The sequence below is a fragment of the Urocitellus parryii genome, chromosome X (genome assembly GCF_045843805.1).
Source record: "Urocitellus parryii isolate mUroPar1 chromosome X, mUroPar1.hap1, whole genome shotgun sequence".
Taxonomy (NCBI): Eukaryota; Metazoa; Chordata; class Mammalia; order Rodentia; family Sciuridae; genus Urocitellus; species Urocitellus parryii.
This window is the reverse complement of record NC_135547.1, coordinates 121,555,397-121,581,794: the sequence shown is the minus strand read 5'-3', so window position 1 is coordinate 121,581,794 and position 26,398 is coordinate 121,555,397. Positions and strand designations below refer to the sequence as shown.

At 37.8% G+C, this 26,398-nt stretch overlaps 2 protein-coding genes across 2 annotated transcripts in view; one reads left to right on the top strand and one right to left on the bottom strand.

The window, feature by feature from the left end:
• Asb9 (ankyrin repeat and SOCS box containing 9) overlaps window positions 1–13,690 on the bottom strand; it is a 30,690-nt gene extending 17,000 nt beyond the window's left edge. The window contains exons 1-2 of the mRNA XM_026396754.2: window positions 13,597–13,690; window positions 4,166–4,245 (exon numbers count right to left, since the gene is read on the bottom strand). Of these exons, the coding sequence (XP_026252539.1) occupies window positions 4,166–4,245; window positions 13,597–13,690 (174 nt within the window). The remainder of the gene's footprint in view (window positions 1–4,165; window positions 4,246–13,596) is intronic.
• Window positions 13,691–23,417: 9,727 nt separating this feature from the next.
• LOC144250763 (exocyst complex component 5) lies at window positions 23,418–26,169 on the top strand. The gene has a single exon (XM_077793792.1). It carries the CDS (start codon window positions 23,635–23,637, stop codon window positions 25,759–25,761), a length of 2,127 nt encoding a protein of 708 aa, XP_077649918.1. The 5' UTR covers window positions 23,418–23,634; the 3' UTR covers window positions 25,762–26,169.
• Window positions 26,170–26,398: the final 229 nt, after the last annotated feature.

The following is a 26,398-nucleotide window of genomic DNA, read 5'->3' as shown; positions in this document are numbered from 1 at the left end:
TATTTTGTCACAGTCATAGAAAGTTAACAAAATCATATGCCATAATTATTATTTTACATTTGATGGACATTTGGGTTGTTTTCTTTTTTTAAATATCATATTGCTTTTTATTTGTAATTTCTTCTGATGTATTGCCATAGCAACATTGCATTTTCTCATATAAAATAATTTCTTCTGAGCAAACAAATTATACCAAATGCATCCTTCCTAAATAATGAGACAAAAATTCTTGGTGCTGCTTTTGAAAATCTGAGAGAATTTAGAAACAAATGCTATTCATTCATTCCCATGTTCCAGAGAGAAAATTCATGAGTATGAAAAAAATCAATTGTTGCTTTTAGAAAATGGTTAGCAGCTGAACAAACATTTCTATATGTGAAATATCTTTCTTTTTTATTGATTTTAGATAGGGCGGAGGGGAGGGAGAGAAAGGGAGGGGGCAGGGGATTAGCAAGGATGGTGGAATGTGATAGGTATCATCATCCAAAGTACATGTATGAAGACACAGATTGGTGTCAACATACTTTATATACAACCAGAGATATGAAAAATTGTGCTGTATATGTGTAATAAGAACTGTAATGCATTCTACTGTCATTTATTTTTTTAAAAAATCATTTGGGTTGTTTTCAACTTTTTTTAACTTGCCATCATGAATAAGGCTGTATGAATATACCTCTACCTGTCTTTTTATATATACACTATCATATCTACTATGTACATACCTAGAAATGGAATTGCTGAGTCAGGAATATGTTTAGCTTTAATAGATATTATGTACTAATCTCCCAAAGTGGTTTGTACAAATTTATACTCCCACTGGTAAAGAAAAAGAGTTCTAGTTGTTCCATATCCTTAACAACACTTGGTATGATCAGTCTCTCCAAAGTTAACCCTTCTAGTAAGGACAAAGAGTAATAGTAACTCAAATTTTTAATTTATATTACTCAAAATCTAATAATAAGCACAGGGGCTGGGGGTATGGCTCAGTGGTAGTGCACTTGCCTGGCATGTGTGAGGCACTGGGTTCAATTCTCAGCACCACATATAAATAGATAAATAAATAAATGTCCATCAACAATTTAAAAAACATTAAAAAATAATAAGCACAGTTCGACATTTATTGAATATTTGGATATTCCCTATTATGAATTGCCAGCTCAAGTCTCTTTTTCATTTTCTCTGTTGGGATTCCTGCCTTTATTTTTGTTTGTATTGATTTTAGACAATGAAATCTAATATTGAGTGTGAATTATATTAGGAATTTCAAAGGATTGAAAATATTTTTAGTGGTTTTGATCCCCCGATCCACAAAAGAAAAAAAAAGATTTGTAGATATTTACTCTTAGTCTATGCCTTGTCTCCTCATATTTGATGGGGTAGGGAGTGTTCTGGGGATTGAATCCAGAGGTGCTTTACCACTGAGCCACACGCCTAGTCCTTTTATTTTTCATTTTGAGGCAAGGTCTCGCTTAGTTGCTTAGGGCCTCACTAAATTGTTGAGGCTGACTTTGAACTTGTGATCCTCCCACATCAGCCTCCTGAGTCACTTGGAATTACAAATGTATGCCACTACACCCAGCACCTCCTTGCTTTTTCTTTTTTAATAACAATATACACTTTTGGAAATATTTTTTTAGTTGTAGATAGACACAATACCTTTATTTATTTACCTGTATGTGGTGCTGAGGATTAAACCCAGGGCCCCACACATGCTAGGCGAGTACTCTACTACGGCGCCACAACCCCAGCCTACCTCCTTGCTTTTTTAAATATGGCCCTTTCATGAAGTTGTAAATTTTAATGAAATCCAACTTATTGGTATTTTTTGTTCTTTTTCTCATGATATACTCCTTTTGTGTCAAATGCTTCTCCCCCTCTTACAACTATCAAAATAAACTTTTCTTACCCCTTAACCCAGTTGTTCCAGAGAAGCTTTTAAAAGAAAATACCAATGCATGAGGCCTGGCCTAGACTAGCATTTTTATTCTTTTTATTCTTTAAAAAAAAATCATCCTGAATCATTTCAATGGTAAGCTATGATACAGAATGACTAACTACAGATTTGGCTTTTCCTTTCTTCGACCTAATGAGAATTTTTTATAATTTTTTCTTTGTTTTATACTCATTTGAATGCCTTATCTTATTCCTCTTACTAAAATATCTTTTTAGTTTGCCAAAAATGCTTTTCAGTATTCTTTGAATATCTAAAATGCCATGTAGATTGTAATAAGAAAATAGATAATATTTGTGATGGCTGTAACTGAAATAAATAATTTACATATATCACCTCAGTAAATTTTGTCAAGCCCATTTAAGTTAGATTTAAGTTAGCATAATAGATTGAATTTTGGTTCTCAGGACATTACTTACCTATAACGGTACAACACATTCACAACCTTCTCATGACCTCATATTAACAAAACATGTACTTTCTAAATCCTTGACTTTGGAGATAGGTCATGTGATGTTTTAAACAATGGGATATTAGCACATTGCCATGAGCAAAGATTGGAAGTACCCTATTCTTGCAAGGTTGGGCTTGCCCTGCTCTGCTCCAGCCTTTTGCCAAAAAAGATAATCCCTCAGGTAACCAGTAGTCTGTAAGGGATGAGAGAGAATGTGTAGCAGAGCTGTACCCAATCCACAGCTTGGAGCAGAGCCCAGTCAAGCCCAGCTTAGACCTGCTGATCCAAACACTCATTAGCAAGAAATCATGACTACCACATTATGCCACTGAGTTTTGGGGTGGTTGCTGAGTTTTGAGGTGCACTGATGCAGGTAGTTATCAGAATGTTTACTTTGTGAAGACAAAATTGAGACTCCAGGATGATAACTCACTCAAATAATGTACTAGAGCTTAGATAAAAACATTCTTCTGGCTGATGTTCAGTAAACACATAAATAACTGAATATAAATAAATGTCTGTCCAATTTAACAAGTAATATATAAAAGCTGAAATTATCATTTTTCATCCTATCAAAATAGAGTTAATATTTCATTTTATCTGAGAAGCAGACTAACATTTTTGCTAGAGTTATGTTATAATCTATATTTCTACTTATAATAGGCTGCTGCTATGAAAGACAGCTTAAGATAGTGGCTTAGGATAGTATAAAATTTTTTCTTTAGAAACTATTTTTCTTATAGGAGGATTTCTTAATCTATTTAGGTCCATGAAATTGCATTTTTTTAAAAAAAGAACTTTTATTTTCAGTAACCTCTATCTGAAATTCTACATGTCCTTCAATAAATGAATGTAGATAACAAATCACAATAGTAAAAACAATTTATAGTACTGTCACCAATAGAAATCACTGATATTTTTATGCACTATGATTTTTCAATGTATTTTTATTTAACTTATTTTTTATTAGTTCTAATCAGTTATACATGACAGCAGAAAGCTTTTCAATGCATCGTATACAAATGTAGCACAACTTTTCATTCCTCTGGTTGTACACGATATAGAGTCACACCACATGTGCCGTCATACATGCACTTAAGGTAATGATGTTCATCTCATTCCACCATCTTTCCTACCCCCATGTCCCCTCCCCTTTCCTCCCTCCCCTTGGCTACAAGACTACATATTTTAAAAGACATTTTCAAGCATTTACTATACATTAAGCATTTTCAACCTTAGCATTACTGACATTCTGGGATGGATAATTTTTGAGGGGAAGGGCTGTCTTGTGCACTGTACAATGGTTAGCAGCATCCTTGGTTTCTACCCCCTAGATGCTATTATCACCACTATCCCAGAGTGACAACCAACAATAGCTCCAGACATTTTCAAATGTCCCCAGAAGGATAAATTTGCCACATTGAGAATCCCTGTTTTACATGAGAGTTTTTAAGAACACAGATTATTGAACAAAGTGAAGGCACCTTAAATGTGCTAACTTACCAGTTACTCATTTAATAGATATTTAGCACAGTACCTACTGTGTGCTTAGCATTGTACTAAACTCTGGTATCATGCCAGCCAACAAAGAAGGAAATGATAAAATAACCAAGAAAAATGAAAAAAAAAAGAACAAGATTCACCTCATGTTGCTCGATAGGAAATTCATATCTTAATATCAGTCTACAGTTTCTTTTTTCTAAGTTTGACATAGCAATAGGATGTGCTTACTATTCACCATTTTTTTAAAGAGCTACCTGGCTGATGAGGTTCCTCAGAGACAGCACACGTCCATGGATTGCAGCTTCATGCATAGGAGACCAATCAGACACAACATCTGTATGAAAAGGGAGGAACAGGTCACATCCTACTAACGCACTTAGACTGGGAGGCTCCTTGTTACTCAGCAATTTAGAGCCTAACAGGTCCTGAATGGAGGCATAGGAGTCACTCAAGAAAAATCCCCAACAGGTATTCAGCATTTCTCTATTGATGTTTCTTGCACACATCTGAAATGTCTGGATAACTAAAGAACTATATGGTCAGCGCCCAAACTGGGACCAAAAGAGGCAGATTGGGAGATGATTATGTTAGGTGAAAATAAGCCAGGCATGGAAATACCAGAAAGACAAGTACCTCATGAGGTCACTCATGTGGGATCTAAAAACTGATCTCATAGAAGTTTAGAGTAGAGTAGTGGCTACCAGAGGCCAGGGAAAAGTGGGGAGGGAAGGATAAGGAGAAGTTGATCAACATGTATAAAGTTACAGGTAGGCAGGAACAAGAAGTTCTGCTGTGCTACTGCATAGGAGGATAATTGTAGATAACAATTGTGTACAATATATTTCAAAAGCTAGAATAAATGATTTTGAAAGTTTTCACCATAAAGAAATGATGTCTGAGGAGATAGACATATAACCTAATTTAAACATTGCACAATGTAGATATCAAACCTTCACATGGTTCCTCCATAAATATCTACAACTCTTATTTTTACATATCAGTTAAAATAAAATTAGTTTTAATTCAACAATTTTTCAAAGCTATTATTGATTGATTGATGCATTATAATTGTACCTAATACCTAATATGCCCTATTGAAACATGCAAAAAACCTTATTTGATCAATCTCATTCCCCAGTACCTTCACTTTCCCTCATCTTCTCTCTCCCCCTGATCTACCACCATATGATCCAACCATCCCACTCCTTGATATTTAACAAATTTTTTAAAAGAGGCAGATTGGGATGATAGATGACAGTACTTCCATTTCACACTGTCTCAAAGGCAAATGGCCCATTTAGTTAAGTGAGAGCTTCACTAATTACCAGCATTAGTGTGTTAAGCTGTGTTTGCCAGTCTAGTTTCCTGCATGAAATGCAAACTTTGGCATCTCAGCAAACAGTGCCATATACTAATAGTAGTAATCATGTAATTACATACACCATTAGGTTTGGAATCAAATCTAAACAGAACCTTATCTATTTATGGATTACCTCCTGTCCTAATATTAAGCACAAATCAGACCTTGAAACAAGGATATTATTTACTCTCCAAAAGCAGTGTGCCAGTGTGGTTAAAAGAAAGCTCTGAATCCAGACCCACTTGACCTCTTCTGAAAGTGGGACCCATGACAGGTTCTGATCTTCAGTTTCCTTTTTAGTAAATTAAGGACAGCAATATATACAGCCATGACTCAGTACATATTATCCACAATTATTATCTTTCCCTAACACTAAACAGAGAATCTCAATTACATCCCATAATCATTGCTATTTAAAATAGCAAATTTATAGTCTAATATAGGAGGAACAAATAGCCACATAGGAAAAAAAAAAAGCCTGTTATCCCTACCCTAACACTTTAAATGCTTTCATCTCGCCTTATAATTAAGTGTGGATGTACTTAATGAGGCACAGACCTGATTTTTTTTTCTCATCTCAAGCTGCATCTGATTTCTAAAACAAACAGATGCAGGAAGTGAGTGTGAAGAGACTTGCCTGAGCTTGTGTAAGCGCCAGCTCTGCCTGCTTTGGTAAACATGTGACATACATACAAGGTGGATGGTCTGATACCAGTTCTGCCTTGCTTGAGAACTCATAGCTTCCTAAAAGCTGAGGAAACCTGGAGAACCAGAGTGGTGACTAATGCCTTGCAAACTGAAAGGCCATGAAGGAGAAGGCAAGAACACTTTGCATTTAACACGTGGTGGTTATGGCCTGCCTGCCACCTGGAGCCATCAGTGCCCCGGAAAATGTGTCCCAGTGAGCAAATTACCATCGTTCCAGATGGATTCATTAAGTATCGAGTACATAAGAGGAAGGAAGTGGAATGAGGCCACCTACACATGCCCATCCAATGCTTTCCTTGTGAGGTCACTAAGATCTTAGGGCAAGGTACCTTAAGTGGATGTCTTTTCCCACCCCCAAATCCTCATGCTTATTCAGTGTCTCACAGCATTCTTTTAGATTCCTAATTCAGCAACAATACTGCTGTTTCTAGGACTTGGAATCTAAATTCCAGTCTACAGATATGAAAATATTTAGCTCCCAATTAGAATTAAAAAGACAACTAAGTGCACTCCATTGGTCCTGATAATGCAAAATATAATTTACACAAAATCTTGAGCCAGAAAGAAAAAAAATTAAGGAAGGTTTTAAAAATCAGTTTTAAACAGATTTGCAAGTGCATCCTAATGGATCACTACATGTGATGATTAGTCCAGTTTTTCTTCCAAGTGCTCAGCGGCTAAGAAATAGAGCTGCCACACTCCTCAAACTTCTTAAAGCTCTAAGATTATTAGAGCTGACAGTCTAAACCGTCTAAGCAATTATTTGGGGTCCTAAATTGTAACTGTTCAGATGTCATAAAAATATTACAATTATATTATTAAATATAGATAAAAATGAGGTTTACTTTCTACTCATTCATGATTGAACCATTATTTTTCCTATTTAGGGAAAATAGAATTATATACTTCTCTGAGAGAAAAGCAAAAGCTACCTGATGTTTTGCACACAGAGAGAAGAAAGTATCTGCAGAGCAGACAGTCTGCGACTTTCTGAGAAGTACAGAGGATTGTCCTGGCACACATAGTAAGGGGCTGACAATACCAATGTCCATATAGAGCTAGCTAGCTAACAGCTGCATTGAGCTATAACTCACATCCTATACAATTTTCCCATTTCAAGTGTACAATTCACTGCTTTTCATTACATTCACAGAGTTGTACAACCAATACCACAATCAATTCTAGAACATTTTCATCACTCCAAAATGAAATCCCATGCCTATTAACATTCACTCCACATTTGCACTTCCCCAAACCCTGGCAAGCATTGATCTATTTTCTGTCCTTGTGGATTTGCCTATTCTGAACATTTCATGTAAACAGAACCACACAATATGTGTTCCTTTATGACTGGCTTCTTTCATGTAGTCTAACGTTTCAAGGTTCATCCACATTATAGCATACATTAGTCTTCATCCCTTTTTTGCTCAAATATTCATTGTATGGATGGACCACATATTATTTATTTATTCATCAGTTGATGTAATTTTGTGTTGTTCACACTTTGGGTCTATTATTAATAATGCTGCTAAAAACATTCATGTACACTTTTTTGGTGGATGTATGTTTCAATTTTCCTGTGTCTATACCTAAGAGTGGAACTGCTATATGATAATGATGATACAATGTTTAGCCTTTTGATATTATATTCCACTTTATATTCCCATCAGTAATGTATGGGGCAGTGTTTCCCCTCCTAACTTAAAAAGTTGATCTAGGGTTTGTTAAGCCTGCCACACTATCCTATACTACTGCCCAAAAAGAAAAGCATGGGTTCTTGTGAAGCGTCAATCCATCTCATATTTATAGAAGATCTTTGCCCTCAGCAGGTCTCAGAACAAATTGAATGATTGTGTAAAAACCTGGAATAGTGACAATGGATACATTAATATTTTTCTAACATTCAGAGCACACAGATTGTGTGTGCATATACATACATGCATGAGCACACACAAACACACATATACAGTTTAGCAAACACCATAATTTGCAACACAGATTAGTCCACTTGATGTTTCGCTCTGGAAAACAGTGAAGAGATTAGCAGAGACTTGCACCTTGTGAAATTCAAATGAGGGTCTGCCTGTGTTATGGTTTAGATGTAAGGTGTCCCCCAAAAGATCATGTGTGAGACGATGCAAGATTTAGAAGAGAAATGATTGGGATATGAAAGCCTAAACCCAATCAGTGAATCAATCCCCCTGATGGAATTAACTGAGTGGTAACTGAAAGCAGATAGGATGTGGCTAGAGAAGGTGAGTCCTGTGGGCATGGCTATAGGTATATATTTTGTATTTGGAGAGTGGAGTGTCTCTCTCTCTCTCTCTCTCTCTCTCTCTCTCTCTCTCTCTCTCTCTCTCTCTCTCTCTCCTTTCTGATCATCATGTGAGTTGCTTCCCTTCCCCACACTCTTCCACCATAATGTTCAGCCTCACTTCAAGCCCCCAAAAATGGATCCAGCTGTCTATGAACTAAGGCTTCTGAAACCATGAGCCCCTAAATAAACCTTTCCTCCTTTACAGTTGTTCTGGTCAGGTCTTTTAGTCACAGCAGTGGAAAAGCTGACTAAAACAACCTGGTAGGACCTGGTGCTCCTCCAGAGTTTTCCAGGGCCTATCCCTCAAGCACGCAATGAGCTGTAGGCTCATCATGTGTCCAGTTAAGACCAGAAGTAGCCTCACCTGCCTTCCTGCTAACTGACAGCTAGAAACAGCCAACTATGCAGAAAAGGGGACCTAGTTTTCCTGCCAAAATGTGGATGATGTTCACAGTAGGAGCATCATGGATAAAGGGGAGATTGAAGATTATAATACTTTTTTCCACCGAGTCCACCAAAGTCTTTGAAACTCAAGGGTCATTATCTACATGTAACACATTATACAAGCTCTTGACACATACTAAGGATTCTCAGCACTTATTCAGCCATGATCTATTGGTTTTTCTGCCAAAAAAAATAGATGAAAAATGAGGTCACTGGCAGCACCCCAGATCCAGTAGCATATCTCATAGGTAAAATGGGGCAGGGAGCTCTCATAACAAAACCACTCCACAAGTCCTGTAATTGGTGCCAATAAACTTACCATTTTTAAGAAACTCATGTCTCTATCAAACCTACTGCACATTAGGAAGGCTATTTCATTTTTATTGCACTTTCTGGAATGATTTCTAAAACTTCCATTATTTCAGCAGAGATTTTAAATGCACTAATTGGTACATTCTGAAAGAGCTATTAACGAAGCTGAAAGCACTAGTGAAGGCTGGGCAGTGGCATTAATCTATCCATCTCGGGAAACATTTTGCAAGGTCAATAGGAGAAAAGACCTCTCTTTTGGATTGTCCTGAGGGGATAGGCACATTTGCCTCTGGTTTTTGGAACATGATAATGATGGATTCGGTGGCATGATTCAACATCGGAGAGGATCTGGGTATTGTGTTTGCAATCACAGTGGACCTTAATTTGATTCCAGGATAAATGTGAAAGAGAAATAGGAGTCTCAAAGTCAGAAAGAGGCAAAGAGAAAGACCCACTAAGACAACTCTTGGGCAAATTGCACCTGCCCACTGCAATTCTTTTTCCAATTCCATCATCCACCATTGCTCACTCACTCATTTGCTCTCTCTCCATTCTCCATAGGAATCTTACATTATCACCTATTCTGTTTAACGGACAGATTTCCCTCAGAAAACTTTACCCTGATGAGGTCCACCAATATCTAAGAATTCACCATAAGAGAATGAATTTTTTTCCCATTCAATGCCTGTTCCTATCTGTTTTCTGTTTAAATGTGAAAACTCTACAGGGTGGCTCAATAGAGTGAAAAAAAGAAATTCCTCTTATAGGTATAAGCCTGCAGGCAAAAATCCAAAGGTCAAATACTAAAAATGGGAAGAGTGGTCATGTATTTGGTTGAGTTGTGGTGGTTAGTTTATCCTCCAATGTATTTTCCAAAGCGTCTATGGACTAGATATGAATTAGTTTCTTAGGGTTGCCATTAAAAAGTGCCACAAACTAAGTGGACCTAAGACAATAAAACCTTATTATCTCACAGTTCCAGAGATTAGAAGTTTGAAATCAAAGTGTCAGCAAGACCATGCTATCTCCAAAGGCTCAAGGAGGATATCCTTCCTTGCCTCCTCCAGCTTCAGTCAATGAACACTCATCCCTGACATTCCTTGGCTTATAGATGCTTCACTCCAACTTCTGCCCCTGTAACTACACAGCATTCTCCCTTTAAGTGTCTTCTCCATTCTTGCAAAAATACCAGTAATGTGGAATTAAAGGCCCACATACTCCAGTATAACTTCATTTAAACAAATGACCCTATTTCCAAATGAGGTCCCATTCTGTGTTATGGAGGGTTAGTATTTCAATGTATCTTTCTGGGAACACAATTCAACTCATAACAAGGTACTTTCAGGAAAGAGATATTCTTTCCCTGCTCTTGGGACAGGAGAGTCGATCTTTAAAGAAATCTTTCTATAAAGAGTTGGCTGCCCATCCTCACAGCCTTTCCTCCCTCCTTCTGGAGAAGGAGGCAGAGAAAAGAACCTGCAGGTGAAGATGGGAGCAGCAAAATTCCCCAAGATGAACCATCCCTAGGCCCTATTTTTCCTCTGACTTGTCCTTGTGCCAGGGGACATGCTTCAGCAGAACTGAATTTCTCAGGATGGCAATTTGGAAACAGCACTCTGAGTGTTCCACATTCCACACTTCACCAAGGTCAAAACTTGAGAAGCATAAACAAATGCAACCAGCTATAACTGAGGTTTTATCCCAAGTGCAAGACTGGTGCAAAGCAGAGAATGACTCCACTTTAAGTAGGAATTGGGAAAAAGACTAAGAGGGTTTCATGGCAACAGGTGCCCAGCTGGGTGCAGAAGGTGTGAGTAGGAGTATGTCAGTCTGATTCAGAGGAGGAGATGAAAAAGCAAAGGTGTCCAGGAATCTATCCTTGTATTTTGCAGTTCTCTGAAAACTTTTCTTCCCTTAGTCCGTGCGGAATTACAACATCCAGAGTCTCTTCCTGCTTCCTTGTCCAACTCACTGGTCCCACATCCTTGACCAGAGGTCTGTCCCAGGGCTTAATCCTTGGCTCTCAGCTCTTGGCCATCAGAAAATTTGTTCTTTCACTGACTTTGAACCACAGCCCCTGCGCAAAAACATTCTGAGGTCTGACTCCCAACCTGTACTTTTCCCAGTCTCACTTTTGTATCATCATGCTGTCTAAAAGGCATAGTTATTAGTACTTTTTTCTTTTTTATTTGTTCTTTTTAGTTATACATGGCAGTACATGTATCTTGACATATATGGAGAATAACCTCCCATTCTTGTGGCTGAACATGATGTGGAGTTACACTGGTCGTATATTCATATTTGAACATAGAAAATTTATGTCCCATTCATTCTACTGTCTTTCCTATTCCCAACCCCCACCCTTCCCTTCATTCCCCTTTGTCTAATCCAATGGACTTCTGTTCTTCCCTCCTCCCTGCATTACGTCAGCATCAGAAAGAACATTCAACCTTTGCTTTTTTTTAGGACTGACTTATTTCACTTAGCATGGTAGTCTCCACCTCCATCCATTTACCAGAAAATGCCATAATTTCATACTTCTTTATAGTTAATATCCTCCCTTCCTCACTCATTCCAAAGTCAACTTTCCTTCCCAACTTGCCTTTTATCAGGCTCTCCTATCTGACACTAATTTAGGTTTGACAACTTTATCATTTGGAGCTGACTTCTTTCTTTGAGCCCTTATATTTAATCAAGCAGCATTGCCTGATTATTCTTTCCTTTGAAATTGTCACCCTTTCTCTGTTATTTCCAAGGTTTGATCCAAATGTAAATTTCTATGTTTATATTAGTGTAGTGGTTCTCTGATCACCCCCATCAGCATTACCTGGGAGCTTGCTATGAATGAGGGTTCCCAGGCCTCACCACAGACCTACCATTTCATCAGAAGCCTCACCACCTGCATTTTAGCAACCTATCCAGTTGAAGTTGAGGTACACAAGTTTGAGAACCAGTGCATTAGTGCAGCATCTCCTATGATGCCACCACAGTCTATCCTAACTATGGCCACTCAATTCGTTTACTTACATCCTTGATTACTGCTAGGTCTCTGCTCCAGAACTATCAACACCTGTCAACTCCCTGGCTCATGAATGTTAAATTCCTCCACCTAGCTTTCAAAGCCTCATTATATGGTTCCATCTCTCCAAATTTGTCTTCACTAGACTCCCTAAAACATTCTGCATTCTAGCTCTCACAACATGTTCACTTTCTAAGCAACACACCTTTGAGTATAACACTTGCCCACTCCCACCCACTTCTCCTGCTACAACCAGCATTGGATTAGGACCTTTAGAAACCTTGAACAGTGAAAAGTGGCTAGTTCCTCTTTCCCAAGTGGAAATGAAAATAAACATATTACTTAGCTGTAAAATAACTGTGTACAAGTCAACCAAATTACTGATTCTTTCCCATAGTTATTAGTTTGCTGCTTAAAACATATATTTAACAAATTCTTTTTAAAATGGTGATTTTTGGTGCCACACTGCTTCCCTAACACTTCAGATCTGTGCTCAATGTATCCACTGGCTAATTCAGTTTTGCCTTTGTGGATGAAAAGACTACTCACCATTGAGTATTCCACTTGTTTTGTGAGTAAAATCAGATGAATAAATGAATGAGTGAGCAGATTTCTCTGCTCAGTCAGAGGAAATGCATTTTGTATTTTATTTGTTCCAGTGAAGTAGGAGATTAATAACTCTTTGCTGACTTCAGAGTCCCTGTTGTTTGTCCCCTGATTGAAAAATATTGTGAGCAGCCTACCAGTGTCAGGAATGTAATTGCAAAATTGAATGTTATAATCTATCCTCAAATGCCTAGACCCATTTTTCAGAATCCTTTCAACAAGAGAGCATCTGCTAAATGCTCACAACAGAGTGACAGTGCCTGTATGTGTGGGATTCTATACAGAGGTGAAAACTTCTTCTGACAGATGAATCTCATGCCTGTAAAACACCTCTCCTTTTAAAGCGAATCAATCAGTGCTCAGTGTTTGAACATCATTTATAAACTCAGCCTTTTATGCCAACTATCCAAGACGTTTTTACTGTTGTTGTGGTTTGTTGTTGTTGTTGTTGTTTGTTTGTTGCTTTTGCAGTACAGGGGATTGAACTGAGGGCCTCATGCGTGCAAAGCACAAACTCTACTATAGCTGAACTACATGCCAAAGCCCACCTAAGACCTTTTAATACAATAATTATTTTAGCATTCAATTTTTTCTTGATTTATAAATTACTTTTAATCCTCTAATCCAATGAGTAATGCATATGATCCACAAAGAATGATTGTTTGGAGCTATAGTTTTTACTGGAGAATAATCTATGATAATTAAATTTGTATCATCAATAGGACATTGCAAGTAGAAGTGTATACATTTTTGAACAACCATGTAAAGGACCTATACCAGCAAACTGTGGACATCTGTCCAGCAACTAGCACCCTGGACACATGTCAAACATACCCACTGAAATCACCCAGCCCTCTTCTCTCCTAAGCAAGTTAACCACCCTCCCCAGCACACTGATTTCACAGCCCCTAAGACTCACCTCCCATCAATGGGTTTGAAAGTAGCCTAGTATCAGGATAGCCTCCTGGCCCCAAGGGCTTACTGCCATTCTTGCCCCCTTGTTCACCAGCCATGGGGCTCTCCTGGTCCACGTTCCACTTCAGTTGCTTAGGAAAGTCCAAATTCCAGGCTCCTCGTGCTCCTGGGAAATTCCAGTTCTGTGGCTGGCTGGTCAGACTGTCTGCAACAGAGAACAGTACAAGCAGGGTAATGTGAGTACTACCTGTGGTCAGAGAGAAATGCACGAGTGCACACACACACACACCATACCACCTAGCTGGCTGGAGTCTGGCCAAAGCCTACAACAGCCCCCCAACCCTAAGTCTGCAAAAACTGCTGATGTCACGTCCTTTCCAAAACTGAGACCAATCACTGAAGAAGCCTTGGACTTTATCAGGAAGGAAACTCAGTTTGTAACTTTTGGAGAATGAAGGGAGTAGGGTGAGGGAGTGAAGGAAACAGCTCCCTTCCTGCAAAGTTGCTCACTGTGCTGAGATCTGTTTGCTACTTAGGGGCTTCTTGGTGTTGAGACAAGCTCCAGCACCCAAGAGCTGAGAAAGCTAGTTTTGCAGCAGCCCTGTGAATTGCTTGCACGGTAATATGCACAGCACACCCTGGCCATCTGCACATGTGGTTTCAATTTTGCTGGGAGTGTCTTATGGAAAAATGTGTCTATATGTTACAAAAATGCAGGATTTGGAAAGAGCTTCTGTTTTCTTCCTTTCAGCTGCAAGAACTTCATTAAATGTCCTATTTCACCCTTCCTCCACACATTTTAACTTCTAGATAAACAATGAAAATTTTCCATTGGAATAATGGATTCCTGGGTGGCATGGGGTGTGGAAGAGACCCTCCATCTTTCAATGGTTAATTATAAAAATATTATTCTGTTAAGATTTTATCAATTTACCTATACAAAATACATGAACTTTCTGTGTATGTGACTTTTCAATTTCCATTTTCTACCACACCCTTGGGTGATGGTTCAGGCTGATGGCCACTCCTAGATTCCTATCTTCCTCTCTTCCAAGTGGAAGAGGATTTTTCATCCCAGTTGGGGAAAGCTTTGAGTTACTATCAAACATCCTCTGTCTGTGAAATGATTGTAGACTTGTTTTAATTCCAAAAATGAAGCCTTACTGTTTTAGATATATGGATCCACACACACACACACACACACACACACACACACACAAGAGGAGTCCAATTGAAACATTTGGTAAACATCATGAATAGTTTGAAGCACATCCTCCATGCACTTCTGTGCATGTATAGATATATATCCTATGCATCTACACACCTTCACATTTGCACTTAAAATTATATTATTATACTGTTTTATGCTTTTCACACTTATTTTGTCTGGTAAATATTTACATTTCAGTTTATATAGCTATGTTCCTTTCTTTATTCACTACTGCATTCCATATTGTGCCAAAAATATTTATTTATTCTCCTAGCAAAGCAAGCAGAATGTTACCATTTCTTTTACTCCTATAAAAATAACTGCAGTTCATATTTTTGTACACATCTCTTTGTGAACACATGCAAATATTTTCGGAGAGATTCCCAAGAGTGGAAATACTAAGTCAAAGGTGTGCTCATACACATGGGAAAAATTATATAGAACTATAGGCACATGTACACACACACACACAGAGAGAGAGAGAGGAATGAGCACAAGTAAAACTGGGGAATTTTGAAAAAGATCAGTAGATTATATGAATGCTTATTACTGATTCTGATATTGTACTGTAATTTTGCAAAAAGTTACCATTGGGGCAAAGTGATCTAAGTGTACAAGGAGAGCTCCTCTATATTATTTCTTAGAACTGCCTGTGAATCTATAATTATCTCAATACCAATTTTAATTGTTTTTTAAAAAGCTGCTCACATAAAATTGGGCTAAACACTGCCAAATTGCCCTCCATTTCTATTTGCAGAATTAAGTGAGAAGGCCATAAACATACAAATTCCTCAGTACTCTATTTGGAAAGATTGAAGAACTATAAACTTAAACTTGTATTTGGCAAAGAGTGAGAATATTACTCCCAGCATAGACCAGTTGAGAAGTTAAACAGAGGAGCATAGAGAGGAAGCTGGATACTATCACCATTTTTTCCTAATAAAATCTTCACAGTTCAGCTTCTTTATTTACCTTTAATTAAATTCCAAGGAGATAAGTTTTCCCATATACAAATTTAAGTTCCAAAATGACAATTGAGAAAATTTCCAGGTTGTTGCCCTAGTACCTGGGAGGGAATTCACCAGCTTTTAAAGTTTTCATTACATTTATAATGTTGATCACCATAGTGAATAGGAGTATGGAAACACTTTTTTTAACCATTTAAACATAGTTACAAGAGGAGTCCATGCATTTTTAAGCATTAATATAGGATAAAATATATAAGCTGTGATTATAAGGTGGCTTACCACAAACCATAAGAGAATGGCAATCTTACTAATTTCTAGTTGGCCCTTATGCTTGTCAGTGTGGGTCTGAATGTTCAGTGAAATTCATGCAGGTTAGGAAAGGGAAAAGAATGACAGACTGCAGGAGACAGCAAGGCCACAATCATTCCTTACCAGGAGCAGTGTTCACATGAGCCAGTACCTCTTTCCCACCCTCACTTAGCTATCCAAGGTACACGTCACTCACAGATTACAACTTCCTCCCTCCCACAGCCTTGGGGAACCTTGAAAGTCACTTCCAATGAGTTCAAGTTGATCCAGCTGGCAATTTTTCTAGGACAAACCCTTTAAAACCTACACATCTTCTCTGATAACTGGGAACTCTCTGCTTCTCAGGCAAAACTCCTATTTATTTCCACTGTTCTTGCAAAACTGCCTGTGCATGCTCAGTATCTGATGCTGCTTTCACTCCCAGGAACAGTACAGTGAAATTCAAACAAAGAAGTGTTTCTTTAAAAAAGAAAAAAATCGTAATAATGTGATGTTCTTGAGGAAACAAACAGGGAAATTAAAAAGGAGAGAGTTTACATAATGATGGGACTGGGCTCTACAAAAATGCCAACAGTGGGAAAGACAAAAGTGGGGTAGAGGGGTTGGGGTTGTGGCTCAGTGGTAGCGCACTTGCCTAGCATGTGTGAGGTGCTAGGTTCGATTCTCAGCAACACATATAAATAAATAAATAAACGTATTGTGTCCATCTACAACTAAATAAAATATATTTTTAAAAAGTGGGGAGGGTAAAGCTTTATAGATTACAGGATAATAAGGAGATTTGAGAACTCAAATCAATGGATGATGCTTGATCTGACCCTTGACCAGATCCTGATGGTGGCAAGAGACAGAAAGGACATGAATGACACAGTTGTGGAGGTGTACAGACAGATGGATGTTGGATAGCTGTGGGGCACTAGATAATCACCACACAGTGGTTCTGTGGAAGAATCTCTGAAATGCTCTTAGGAGATGAACAATAAAATACTTGGTGCAGAGAGCCATAATGGATTGTGAGGCCAAGGGGGAAATGGATCCCTGTTCACACATTCTGCACCAGATAGAAAAATTCAATGCAAGTTCTGTAGTTGAAACAAATGAGTAGGGCTGGGGCTGTAGCTCGCAGCAGAGCACTTGCCTAGCATGTGTGAGGCACTGGGTTCAATCCTTAGCACCACATAAAAATAATCAAATAAAATAAAGGCATTCTGTCCAGCTACAACTACAAAAAAAATTTTTTTAACACATGAGTAGATACAAAACATGGAGTACTCAATCTGTTTGCATGCCATTGTCATTCCTAATGAACTCAAAGGCCACATATCCCAGAAACATGGGAAACTTCCCATTGCACAACAATGCAGGGTCATAAAACAAACAACACTCTGTCTGTATTAAAAATTTCAATATCTTGGTTATTGTACGCTTTTTGCCTTAAGAAAATACTTACCTTGAATGCCCTTCAATAGATGAATGGATTAAAAATGTGGCACATACACACAATGGAATATTATTCAGCAACAAAAGAGAATAAAATCATGGCATTTGCAGGTAAATGGATGCAGTTGGAGAAGATAATGCTAAGTAAAGTTAGCCAATCCCCCCCCCAAAAAAAAACATTAGAAATAAATGTTTTCTCTGATATAAGGTGACTGATTCATAGTGGGGTAAGGAGAGGAAGCATGGGAGGAATAGATGAACTCTAGATAGGGCAGAGAGGTGGGAGGGAAAGGGAGGAGGCAGGGGATTAGCAAGGATCATGGAATGTGATGGTGATGGACATCATTATCCAAAGTACATGTATGAAGACTCGAAATGGTTTGAACCTACTTTATATACAAACAAAGATATGAAAAAATGTGTTCTAAATGTGTAATAAGAATTGTGATGCATTCCACTGTCGTGTATTTAAAAAATAAAAGCGATTAAAAGAAAAAAGGAAAAGAAAATATTTACCTTGCCTGCTAAAATGTTTGGCCTCATTCACCTCTTCTTGATCCTAGTCCTGGTGAAGAATCATGATGCCTGAAACTTACAAATAGTTCACTTAAACACATATGCATATGTATTGATTATATACAGGTTCACAATAGATATGTACATATAAATAGATGCACGTAGCCAGGCACAATGGTGCACTCTTGTAATCCCAGCAGCTTGGAAGACTGAGGCAGGAGGATCATGAGTTCAAAGCCAACCTCAGCAACAGTGAGGTGCTAAGCAACTCAGCGAGACTCTGTCTCAAAATAAAATTCAAAATAGGGCTGGGGATGTGGCTCAGTGGTCGAGTGCCCCTGATTTCCATCTTCAGCATCCCCCCCAAAAAATAGATGCATATGCACTTGTATATACACATATATATATGTATATGTGTGTGTGCATGCATACATGAATACATCAAGAGAGAAGCAAACGTGACTAAATGATGGATGCAAAGGTATTCATTGTGCTATTGCAATTTTTCTGTAAACTGAAAGCTTTTCAAGATGTAACAGTGATAAGGGAAGAAAAATTAGTAAGTGGAAATTAAAATCAGATATAAGTTTTATACATGTTAAGATAGGAAACTGTTATTCCCAGTGTGCCCCATGTATTTATTCTGGTACAGATTCTGCTAAGAGAAAGAGATGATATATTCCCATATGCAAATGGAAAACACCCATGTAAGAGCAGGCCTTGGCAGAATTTGTGATGGGAGAAAATGTGAGGTCTGCCAGTGCAGACACCCTCCTCCCCTGATAAACTGTAGTTGCTCAGCGATTCATCCCTCACCATGGCAGCTCTGGGCCATGTCTCTGAAGCGTCAGCTATTCTCTTTGTGTTTAGTGCACAAATCTTCTGAGCAATCAACATTGTTTCTGAAAAAAGAGTCATCCACAAATTTCATGTTTATTTGACATGGCAGTGTTAGAAATATTAAGGAGGAAAATTACTTTTGGAGAAATAATTCTTTAATAAAATGAACAAAAAATTAGTAATGCTGAATGACATGCCCAAACATTTAAATGATTTAAGGGATTTTGAAAGCATCGAGGTTAAAAATTTTCAGGTGATACAATCAAGCTTATTTCTTTAAAATAATGAGTCAAGACAGGCAGTAGATTGAAAAGTGATAGAGACAGATGGTATATAGACAGACATACTGGAGATATATATACATACATACATATGGAGGGTGCATGTCTATCTACATATATAGAAAGGGGAAGTTTATAGATAAATAATATTGGGTATTTACTTGGTTATGGAAGGATTTTCCCCCTAAAATTACTTATTGTATACATATTTTAAATTTTATTAAACTAGACAAAGGAGAATAAAGGGAAGGGAAGGGGAATGAGAAAAGGAAAGACAGTGAAATGAATCTGATATAACTTTCCTAGGTACATATATGAAGATACCACAGTGAATCTCACCATCATGTACATCCTCAAGAAATTAATTTTTTAAAAAACTATGGGTAAATGGCAGAAAGATCAATAGAGAGATGGAAGCAGGGAGCGAGGAAATGAAAGGGGGAGGAGAGGTACTGGGATCTGAATTAGAATAAGATAAATTCCATGCTAGTATAATTACATTAAAATGGATTCTACTGTCATTATATAACTAAAAAGAACCAATAAAATAAATATTTGAAATAGTTTTTCAGTATATAAATCCCACTTCTAGAAATCTCCTAAGAAATCCTTCAATCATTTTTAAAGACTTATTTTAAAATAAAGGTTATGACACTGTTATCTATAAAAGAAAGAAATTAGAAATAATCTAGGTATCTAACAAGTTGAAAAATGTTAAGGAATATGATACAACAATTTAAAAGGATGGTATCAAAGGGTCTGAGACTTTAAATATCATTGTACTAAGGTTTGTAAGAAAAGTACTATCACATAATTTGATAAGATACCAACATTAAATCAGGCAAAGAAATAAAAGTCACATGGTGTACAGTAGTCCCCTTATCCATAATTTCACTCTCCATAGTTTCAGTTACCCTGAACCAATCATAGTCTAAAAATATTAAGTGAAAAATTCCAGAAATAAACAATTCATAAATTTTAAATTACACACCATTCGGAGTAGCCTGATGAAGCCTTGTTCCATCCTGCTTTGTCCTGCCCACATCATGAATCATCAAATTGTCCAGTGTATCCAAACTATACCCAACACTACGCCATTTCATCCCTGTCAATCACTTTTGTAGTCATTCTGAGTCTCAGATCAACTGTGGCAGTATCACAGGGCTGTGCTCAGGTAACCCTTACACAGTAGCTTAACACCATGTCACAATGCCTCCTACATCAGCCCCCTCACTTCATCTCATCACCCAGGCATTGTATCATCTCACATCACCACCAGGAAGGGGTGAGTTTAGTACAATAAGATACTTTGAGAAAGAGAAGGTCTACATTTACATAATTTTATTATAATATATTGTTATAATTGTTTTATTTTACTATCATTACTGTTAATCTCCTATTGTACCTAATTTATAAATTAAATTTTATCATATATATGTATAACCTGCATGTGTATAGGTAAAGACAGTATATATTGTATGTGGTGCTATCCATGGTTTGAATATCCACTGGAGGACTTGGAATATTTTACCTGCAGACAAGAGGGGACTACTGTACTAAAAATGCACTGAAAAAAATGTCACTAAAGTCTTAAGAGTAAAAATTGACTAATAGATATTATACACATTGTGACCTGATGTTGTATATTTACATATTGTTTATTCCTTGTTGTCTCCCTAATGCATAAGTGTTTCAAGGATAACCATCTTGTCTTTCACACTCTTCTACAACATATAGCACATAATAGATGCTGGGTAAAATGTGTTGAACAAATTGAGAATTTACCCTGGAGTACTTTGAATATGAATCTTAGTGTACTTCATATATGACTGAAAATGTAAATATATATATATATATATATATATATATATATATATATATATACACACACACACACATACACACACACACTGTTTGGGGAGTAAAACATATTACGGAGTATGGAAAAAGGCACTAACCTGTCTGTATTAATTGTTTAAGAATCTCAAACTACCGGCAAAATATCCCATAAAAGTCAGATGACCAGTCTGATGGTCTAAATATAGGTTAATAGAATGTAGGATTTGAAGGAAATTTAAAGATTATCTTGTGGTTCAATACAGTACTTTCATTCATAAATCATAAGGTATCAGCACCACTCAAGATATAGGGACCTGGGGCTGGGGATGTGGCTCAAGCAGTAGCGCGCTTGCCTGGCATGCGTGCGGCCTGGGTTCGATCCTCAGCACCACATACCAACAAAGATGTTGTGTCCGCCGAGAACTAAAAAATAAATATTAAAAATTCTCTCTCTCTCTCTCACTCTCTCTCCTCTCTCACTCTCTCTTTAAAAAAAAAAAAAAAAAAAAAGATATAGGGACCTGGATTACCAGATAGATTCTGATGAGAGGTCTCTCAAGACCTAGTTCAGGATTTGGATACACACACAGACAGACATATAGCAGAGTTGGGACATCTGTACAAATAACTTGCAATATCCATGATCTGAAGGTTCAAAAAGCAATAGAACAACAAAACCTCAAATCCCTCAGAATCACAAGCAGTTTGAATATCCTAGAGCATCCCAGGATTTGACACACAGGTCAGGCATTCAGCAAGATCCCAGATGACAAAAAAATGCACTTGTCAGAACATCTTGAAGAGGGAAGTCCCCAGTTCCTGAACGTTCTATGATAGGAAGAAACTCACCCTTTCCTCTTTGATCTTTCCATGGCTAGCAATGGCTCAAATGGCTACTTGTCTTGTTTCAAATTCATCCTTTCTCTTCATCAGTTTTCCATCTTATGGCTATTCATTTGTGTCACCTTTGATAAATTTTAAATCATTTCCCATTGATAATATTTCTATTAGTGAAACTGTACTATTCTTGTTAATTTATAAGTGAACCACTGATATGTTGAAATGTAGATATCAGGGAGATCATGCTGCCCTTCATCATTTGCAACAGATTTGAATTGTACTTCTTTTCATAGATTTTGGAATATCCTATAACTTCCCCCAACATTTGTGAAAATTGTCTTCCCTAAGATTTGTAAAAATTCTTCAGGAATTTGTTTATCTTGTTAATCTATCACAGAAGGAAAGGCGCCATACCACATAAAACAAGCAAGTTTACATTTTTTTGCCACCATGTAATGCAATACATATACTACAACATGTAGAGCCAGATAATAATCTAAACTTTTTCCTTTTCCTTCTAAAAAATGTGTAGAGTACCATATGTTTCAGACTGTGTTGAGAGCCACAGCCAAAGGGGCCCAGCAAACTTCCAGCTGCCAGCAAACTTCCAGCTACCGGCTGATGATTGGCTCACAGCGGCCCCAGCAACATCTAGCTGATTGGCTCCTCTGCGGTGATGTTCATTGGGCTGTTTCCCTGCCCTTCAGACTATGGAACTGCTCATTGGGGGACTTCTTTGGCTCCGCCCATGCGACCCAGCCAATCGGCCTCAAGAGCAGGAGGATTGGGGGAGGTGGTGAGGTTTGTGTGGGGAGAGGCTTGTGGAAGCTGGTGGTGGCAGTTGGGCTCTGAGGGTTTTTTCCTTTGGAGCTGTTTTGCTTGGCGTTTGTAGTTCTAAAAATAAAATTAGTTTCTTTTGACAAGTGGCTCCTGAATTGTGCCCAGCCAGACTGCGGCAAGACTGTACTGTAAGTCGGAATGATTTCAGTATTTTGCAAGAAGTAATTCAAACTATTGAAAATCTGTTTACCAAAAAAGATTCCAAACACTTGCTTCCCAGTCTCAACTGGGAAAGGGAAGGAAGCTAAGGGCAGGGAGTGAAGGTCTCTTTTGTTATACTCCAAATATTAGCTTTTCTGGAGGGAGGGGTACGAAGGATTGAACCTAGGGGCACTTAACCACTGAACCACATCCCCAGCCCTTTTTATTTTTTATTTGGACACAGGGTCTCACCAAGTTGCTTAGGGCCTCAATAAATTGCTGAGACTGGCTTTGAACTTGGATCCTCCTGCTTCAGCCTTCTGAGCCCCTGGGATTACAGTCATGCACCATCAAGCCCAGCAATTAACTTTTAATCTACCATAAATATCACATACACTTTTCTCCATTTGTGCTTGTCATTTCATTTTCTATCTGGCATTTTTTTTGCAACATAACTTTTAATATATTCTAATTTATCAATATTCTGCCTTTGTTATTATGCTTAAAAATACCTTCCCTTTCATGTACATTCATGTACATTTTCTTATAGTATTTTTACCATATATTTAAACTTTTTAACATTTACAAAAGAATGGGAGCGGCGCGGGCGGCGCCGGGAGGCAGCTGACAGGCGTCTGCGGCTCCGCTTCATGGCCGTTCTCTCGCTCAGCCTGGGTTCTGTAAGGACTGGGGAAGCCCGCGGCGGCTCGGAGTTGGAGCTGACCAGCCAAGCAGGGACCTGTGCGCGGCGCCGCTGAGGCGCAGCATGTGAAGAGGAGACGGCATCCAGCGCGGGGCGAGCCTCTCAGCCGGCGGGGATGGCCACGACGGCCGAGCTGTTCGAGGAGCCTTTCGTGGCAGATGAGTATATTGAACGTCTTGTATGGAGAACCCCAGGCGGAGGTTCTAGAGGTGGACCTGAAGCTTTTGATCCTAAGAGATTATTAGAAGAATTTGTAAATCATATTCAAGAACTCCAGATAATGGATGAAAGGATTCAAAGGAAAGTAGAGAAATTAGAGCAGCAGTGTCAGAAGGAAGCAAAGGAGTTTGCCAAGAAGGTACAAGAACTCCAGAAAAGCAATCAGGTTGCCTTCCAACATTTCCAAGAACTAGATGAGCACATTAGCTATGTAGCAACCAAAGTGTGTCACCTTGGAGACCAGTTGGAGGGGGTAAACACGCCTAGACAACGGGCAGTGGAAGCTCAGAAATTGATGAAATATTTTAATGAGTTTCTAGATGGAGAATTGAAATCTGATGTTTTTACAAATTCTGAAAAGATAAAGGAGGCAGCAGACATCATTCAGAAGTTGCACCTAATCGCCCAGGAGTTACCTTTTGATAGATTTTCAGAAGTAAAATCAAAAATTGCAAGTAAATATCATGATTTAGAATGCCAACTAATTCAGGAGTTTACCAGTGCTCAAAGAAGAGGTGAAATCTCCAGAATGAGGGAAGTAGCAGCAGTTTTACTTCATTTTAAGGGCTATTCCCACTGTGTTGATGTTTATATAAAGCAGTGCCAGGAGGGTGCCTACTTGAGAAATGATATATTTGAAGATGCAGCGATACTTTGTCAACGAGTAAACAAGCAAGTTGGAGATATTTTTAGTAATCCAGAAACAGTACTGGCTAAACTTATTCAAAATGTATTTGAAATCAAACTACAGAGTTTTGTGAAAGATCAGTTAGAAGAATGTAGAAAATCAGATGCAGAGCAATATCTCAAAAGTCTCTATGATCTGTATACAAGAACCACCAATCTTTCCAGCAAGTTGATGGAGTTTAACTTAGGTACTGATAAACAGACTTTCTTGTCTAAGCTTATCAAATCCATTTTCATTTCCTATTTGGAGAATTATATTGAGGTGGAGACTGGATATTTGAAAAGCAGAAGTGCTATGATCCTACAGCGCTATTATGATTCAAAAAACCATCAAAAGAGATCCATTGGTACAGGAGGTATTCAAGATTTGAAAGAAAGAATTAGACAACGTACCAACTTACCACTGGGGCCAAGTATTGATACTCATGGGGAAACTTTCCTATCCCAAGAAGTGGTGGTTAATCTTTTACAAGAAACCAAACAAGCCTTTGAAAGATGTCATAGGCTCTCTGACCCTTCTGATTTACCGAGGAATGCCTTTAGAATTTTTACCATTCTGGTGGAATTTTTATGTATCGAGCATATTGATTATGCTTTGGAAACAGGACTTGCTGGAATTCCATCCTCAGATTCTAGGAATGCAAATCTCTATCTTTTGGATGTTGTGCAACAGGCCAATACTATTTTCCATCTTTTTGACAAGCAGTTTAATGATCACCTTATGCCACTAATAAGCTCTTCTCCTAAGTTATCTGAATGCCTTCAGAAGAAAAAAGAAATAATTGAGCAAATGGAGATGAAATTGGATACTGGCATTGATAGGACATTAAATTGTATGATTGGACAAATGAAGCATATCTTGGCTGCAGAACAAAAGAAAACAGATTTTAAACCAGAAGATGAAAACAATGTTTTGATACAGTATACTAATGCCTGTGTAAAAGTCTGTACGTATGTAAGAAAACAAGTGGAGAAGATTAAAAATTCCATGGATGGGAAAAATGTGGATACAGTTTTAATGGAACTCGGTGTACGTTTTCATCGACTTATTTATGAGCATCTTCAACAATATTCCTACAGTTGTATGGGTGGCATGTTAGCAATTTGTGATGTAGCTGAATATAGAAAGTGTGCCAAAGACTTCAAGATTCCAATGGTATTACATCTTTTTGATACTCTGCATGCACTTTGCAATCTTCTGGTAGTTGCCCCAGATAATTTAAAGCAAGTCTGCTCAGGAGAACAACTTGCTAATCTGGACAAGAACATACTTCACTCCTTCGTACAACTTCGTGCTGACTATAGATCTGCCCGCCTTGCTCGACACTTCAGCTGAGGTTAAATTCACAAACAAAGTGTGTTGTACTTCATCAGGCCTCGGTTGATAGAAAGCACAGGAGATTCCTTATGACACAGCCAACATTTTATGGAAAAAATGACTGGAAGAAAACAGCAGCCATACTGACCTTTGAAGTTTTATTTGAAATTTGGACACCCCTAGCTGTATTTTGCTTTTTTTCTTGTTAAGTTGAATTTTAATTCCATTCTTTATTTTATAACTTTCAAATTCTGTAAAACTATGTCACTATTTTCATCCTAGAAAATGTTGGTGTCAGAAGGCAAACAAAATTTACCAGTGTTCCTGTTCGGGTTCTTTAACATATTCCATCTTGAAAATTTACCATCCCATTTTTCATTAAGAATGGGTGAAATACAACAAAATCACATTTATTTATTCACCAATTTTTATTGGCCTTTTCAGCACTGGCAATTGTTAATCAAATTATTTTAGGTTTTCCTAAAGAATCTTTTGCCTTTTTTGAAAGTTTAATAATTAAGCATAATTTCTGTAGTTGGTTGATTGGAGTGTTTTCTAAGATACAGCATCAGTACTATTCCAAGAAAAATGTTATAAACTAAAAAAAAAAAAAAAAAAAAAAAAAAAAAAAAAAACATTTACAAAAATTCAAGAT

Excerpts from the sequence above, each read along its gene's own strand:
- LOC144250763 (XM_077793792.1), top strand. The coding sequence starts at position 23,635 with ATGGCCACGACGGCCGAGCTGTTCGAGGAGCCTTTCGTGGCAGATGAG.